Source organism: Lipotes vexillifer, unplaced genomic scaffold (genome assembly GCF_000442215.2).
Source record: "Lipotes vexillifer unplaced genomic scaffold, Lipotes_vexillifer_v1.1 scaffold458, whole genome shotgun sequence".
Taxonomy (NCBI): domain Eukaryota; kingdom Metazoa; phylum Chordata; class Mammalia; order Artiodactyla; family Lipotidae; genus Lipotes; species Lipotes vexillifer.
The window spans coordinates 549,258-554,944 of record NW_006783957.1 but is presented as its reverse complement, the minus strand read 5'-3'; the positions used below and the strand labels follow the sequence as shown (position 1 = coordinate 554,944).

Below are 5,687 nucleotides of genomic sequence, written 5' to 3'. Positions count from 1 at the left end.
TTTTGCGGTACGCGGACCTCTCACTGTTGTGGCCTCTCCCGTTGCAGAGCACAGGCTCCGGACGCGCAGGCTCAGTGGCCAAGGCTCACGGGCCCAGCCGCTCGGCGGCATGTGGGATCTTCCCGAACCGGGACACGAACCCGTGTCCCCTGCATCGGCAGGCGGACTCTCAACTGCTGCACCACCAGGGAAGCCCAGCCACTGATGTTTTTAGTGTCTCCATAGTTTGCCTTTTCCAGAATGTCCCACATACAGCATGTAGCCTTTGCAGATAGGCTTCTTTCACTTAGTGATATGCACTTAATATTCCTTCATGTCTTTTCATGGCTTAATAGATCATTTCTTTTTAGAGCTGAATAATATTCCATTGTCTGGATGTACCATAGTTTATCCATTTACCCATTTCATTCTCTTTCATTACTGAAACACATTTTTTTTTAACATCTTTATTGGAGTATAATTGCTTTACAGTGTTGTGTTAACACATGATTTTTTGGTAAAATGAAACAGTATCCCCTGATTTATGTTTTTTGAGTTCAGATGTCCCCATTAGCAAGTTCATTTACGGCAGTATTGATCTATTCTCAGTCTTATAAAATTCCACCCAAATGTATCTTCTTGACCTAAGCCAGTTTGGCTGGTCAGCAATCTGATGAGGCTCTCTTGGTGAAGCAGGGTGGCCTCCAGCGACAAGAGGAGGTGCGGGCTCTATGTTCCCCCGTAGCCCCCCCACCCCGCACTAGACAGTTATAGTGAAAGCAAGTCTCACCCCAAATTCTGCCCAATGGACAGACACTTGTTAGCAAACAGGCCCCAAAGTAGTCATGTGCCCTGCCCCTGTAAGCTTGGGAGGGGCCCACTCTTGGTCCTCAGGCCCCTAGAAGAGCACCTTGTTTAAGCAGCTCTGAGAGGCCAACTTGGTGACTTTCTGATGGCTGAGCACCTGCCTTCCTGCTGGGCCAGGCGGCAGGGTCCTCTGGGAAGCAGCAGGCCTGGCTCCTGCGGAGTGACTGCACAGGAGGGGCCCTCTCCTCTCTGACTTGGAGTCTGTTTAGAGACTCATGGCCCACTCCAGAGAGCACATTTTTAGAGGGAAATGGAGAAAACGGTGTAACCCTGGGGGGCCAGCCAGAGCGGCAAGGAATCTTCTGTATTGCTGGAGGACAGTCATAGGGGTGGATCCCTCAAGAGCACGGCAAGTGGAAGTTCATTCAACCTGACTTTTGACACGAACCCGAAAGTCCATTACAGCTTGTTGCTAGTACGACACTTTGTTCTGGGCTTCACCTCGAACATTCCCTACCCAAGACCCGGATCAGTTCTGCTTCAAGGAGCCCCAGCTCCTTTCCATGGATAGAGGGATTTAAGGACCACACCTGGCTGTTAGGTGTACTCCCCGATGACTGGATGCGCCGCTGCTTCTAGGCCTTTCCACTGGACACGGATGATGATTTCATATAGATGCTCCAGTTCTGAGGACCACAGGATTTTGACTTAACCTTATCTTTCTTTCTTCATTCCTCCATTCCTGGACAAAAATCCGGGTTCTTACTGACACCAAAATACTTATCCCATTACTACCAACGCTGACCACTGAAAACAATTTGGGATTTTTAACTGTTTTGTAACTTTTGTTTGTTACTGTATATTCCACTAGGAATGTTCAAGTGACTTGTAAAGTCACTTGGAATAGTTCATGTGGTTACACCACCAACTTGATACAGAGCCAAGTTCATTGGTTTCATTTTACTTTCAATTTTCAGGGATTTTTTTAAAATGTAATTTTGTTTTATAATTATGTAAAATACGTACAGGATTCCAAAATCAACAAAAAGGGACTTTCAGAGAAGACCAGCTTCAAGCCTTCTCCATCTGTTCCCTCCCAGCCTCCCTCCTACATGTAAACATTTCTATTTTTTGGTTCAGCTTTCAGAGGTTCTCTCTTTTTACCTACCTACCTGTCTGTTTGCATTGGTATTTAGGAAGGCTTGTATTTCTGCTGTAATGATTACCCTACGTATCTCTAGATAATATCCTTAGTCTTTTCTTCTCAGGCTATGTGTGTTTGTTCTCTACAATGATCAGTATTGAAATTGGCTAGAAAACTCTTCTTCCCTCTCCATCCCCCAGATATCTGATATGAATGTTGCTTTACTTCTGGTTAATAATTATATGACAATCAGACAATCAGCTGATTCTTTTCATATAGACCCCCCAGTCTCCGATATTCGACAGATGTTATGTCCCTGTGTTGTCAGCACGCACAGCCATTATACACGATAGCACATCCTTTATCACCATCATTTAGTCTCCGTTCTATGGAGAAATATACATTCCATATACACTGGTCCTTACGTTGACCTCCCCAATCTCTTTGTCTGAAACTCTCTAGCAGCTTCCTCAGGAAGGGTTCATTGGAACAATATTCCCTGAGGATGCCACTTTGTGGCCTTTATACCTCAACGTTCCTTGTCAGTTCCACGCCCAACTTGGACGGCAGTCTAGCAGTTTGTTCACCCAGGTACCCTGCCGACCTCCAGTGGGTCCAGTGACACTCCAGGTAGCTCAGTCCCTGCAAACCCCGCAGGCAGGTCACTCTCCAGAGCTGCCCTCCACCCCCAGTTCGGGTGGGGAGCCTCTCCCAAGTCCTCCATCCGTTTGCGGTGCCCTCTGAGGAGCGGCTATGAATCCATCATATTAAGCTGCTCCTTTTCTGTGCCCTGATAGCAGGCCAACATCTCTTCTCTTTGTCACATGCCAATGTCCTGTGCTCTCTGCCTCACGTGTGCCTGCTGAGGTGGCTGACTGTCTGGCTTAAAAAAGCACAAAACCCTCTGCGCCTTTGTCGGGTCTGTGTCAGGTGCACGGGATGTCCAAGCACCGTTCATGTGTCTTCCTTTGCACACCCCTTCCTTTGCATGCCCCTTCCTGCTGCAGTGCTCCCCCTGCACACATCTGGTCACTCCACATGACTTACCACTGCACTCATACAAAACCTAAGGTGTCTTTCCACTTATCCACGTGCATGGGGGCTTTATGATTAGAAGGAGAAAAATATTTAAATTCTTTGGGGAAATCCAACTTTGAGAAGGTTTAAAGCAACTCAAAACTTGCAAAAGCTCTTAAAACTCCAACTCTGAAAAGTTTCTTGTAATTTTACAAATAGTCTCTCTATATCGTCTGTTCACTGCAAGCGTGACTGTAAGTCCAGGAGAACGATCATCTCAAATACAGTAGCTTAGTGTCCAGATGAAAAATATACTTCACACCTTTCAGTGCAAAAAATGACACACTTCTTTAGATAACAACTGCATCTCCTAACTTTGGGTTTTCACAAGTCTTTGAACACCGATAAAATTTACTAGCATGGTAACAAATGTGCGGAGGGACAACAAGCCAAACCATTCCCAAGTTCTCAGAAAAATAATCTGAGATGTATTCATTGACACTGTCATTTTGAGGACTTTATATCAAGAGAGCAAATAAAGGATCTCAATGCTTATCTCTGTCCAGTGGACCAAGTGCTGGTCCAAGTTGATGGTCCAGCTTGCTTCCCAGCCATGGATGCTCTTCCAGCCAGTGAGTCCTTCAGGCCCTCCTGTCACAGAGAAGACCCAGCTTCAGCGGAAGGCTCTTTTCCCAGGGAGCCTTAGGTGTGGCTGCCAGGGAGCAGAGGGCATCTGCCTTCCTGATGCTCAGGAGTTTTGAAAGAAGAAGAGATACAGCTGATTTTAAACTGCCCATTCCCCTTCCTACTCTGCAGCATCCAAACATTGTTTTACTCAGATCATTTCACTGCTGTGAATGTTTTGCATTTAAGGTTCTTAGGAGAACACGGTGAAGAATAATCACTAAATAGGGCCCCATGATGCACTGGTCACATTCCATTAAAAGAAAAACCCACACTACATATGCATGTGGTTAATGACAAGTTGTATTTGATGCCAAGATTTTAAAAAGCACTATTTTGACATTAAAATGTGTTCTTCTCTGTATTAATGGCCTATGTCTTCTGAGTTTTCTTTTCGAGGTTTTCTAAATTTTCCTCTTTAGAACGAAGAAAATCTGAAAGTCCTATCATGCCATTCTTTCTAGAGTCTCTAAATTGGAAACAGATAAAGACACTTATCAGTAATTTTTTACTGCACACAATACAATTTTTATGGAATACAGTATAATTTATAAGTTTTACCTTAAAAAATTGATCATTTATGGTCTCAAATCAGTAATTCTTACCTCTAAAAATAAAGCACTCTATTCTCCTTTACAAAAAACGCACATATCTTTCTAGATGAAAAACTCAGTACTATGTTTGCAGTTTTTTCTTTATTGACAACTCAAATTTTAGTCACTAGTATAACAAAAGTATCTTTCTATTTTAAGCGTTGGTCCAGTAAAACTCAAAGGACTGTCTTAAGTCTATGAAACTTTGGCACTAATAACAGTATATCTTTTGATTTTTTATCTACAGATAAAAGATGGTTAACATTAGTAAATTTCTACTAGCAACTTAGTAGATGTAAAAACACTGAACTATAACAATGCTGATTTCCCACATCAGTGGGAAAATGAGAGCTGTCTTGAGGGCTCATATTTAAAAGTAAAAGGAACACAAGTTAGCGCTTCTAAAATATATTTTACCGTAAAAAGGAACCACCTCTTATGGGCCCAGGGGAACCACACCTGTGGGAGAGCCTCCCACTGTGGCCGCTTGGCGACGGACGGGCCGGGAGGATGGGGATTGGACCATCCTCTGCTCCGGAGCAGGGGAATCCCTGTTACTGTCTGTATTTTCAAACAACAGGTTATAAACCCCGACCTCCCAGCCGGCAGTTAAATGCCCTTCTTTTTACCTTCAGCCCCTCCCTGTGGAGGTCGAGCCTACCTCCCTGTTCCTGGGAGTGTGAGCTGTACCCGCGTGGGTAGCTGGAGGCCACACTTCAGCTTCTCTGTCCCCATCACTCCTCGGAAATCACCGGTGCCAGGGGCACAGTGACCTCTGTGGCCAGCGTAAGGGACAGCTTTGGGGTCTGCCGCTCTGGACAAGGCCCCTCACTGCCCGCCCCCTCCCCCAAGCCTTTCCTGGCGTCACTTCCCCCGCTTCACTCTTCCTGCTTCTGGTCCTCCTTACTCACTGCCCCCGCCTCAAAAAGGCTGGACTCCTGCTGCCCCACCCTTGGTGCTCTCCTCATACTGGGACGCCCGGCCTCCCCCTGGGAGGACCCTAGCCCGGGTCTGAGCTCCCTGACACGCCCTGCAGCACCCCCCGCCCCGACCCCGCCACAGGCCCATCAACTCACAAGTCCTGCCGCCCCCAGGTCCTTCCTGGGAGAGACACAAACATCCACCCTGGCGGGAGCCACTTGGGCATCCTGGAAGGCTCTCTCCCCTCACTCCTCACCTCCAGTCAGCCACCCAAATCCAAGCAGCACTAAAAAGCCTCTCCCTTCTTTGTCAGCTCTTTTCCAGACCTTCGCAGAAACCTCCTAGCTAGTCCCCTTACATCTGCTGCTCAAGGGGCCTTCTAACCAAAATTCACCACCACGCTCCCTAAGACCTTCTATGGCTCCCTAGTGCCACCAGACATAACCCGAACTCCTTAGAGGAGTTCTGTGTCCCGCCATCTCCACCACCCGTGGGGTGCATCCACCCATGTCCCCCCAGCACCGCTCCGCGTGCAGACGCCA

The 5,687-nt window shown here is 46.8% G+C and overlaps 1 protein-coding gene across 1 annotated transcript in view; it reads right to left on the bottom strand.

Annotated features, from left to right (window-relative positions):
* Positions 1-4,035: 4,035 nt before the first annotated feature.
* The window catches only part of ROPN1L (rhophilin associated tail protein 1 like), a 19,864-nt gene continuing 18,212 nt past the window's right edge, over positions 4,036-5,687 (bottom strand). The window contains 2 exon segments of the mRNA XM_007456443.1: positions 4,036-4,062; positions 4,064-4,100. Of these exon segments, the coding sequence (XP_007456505.1) occupies positions 4,036-4,062; positions 4,064-4,100 (64 nt within the window).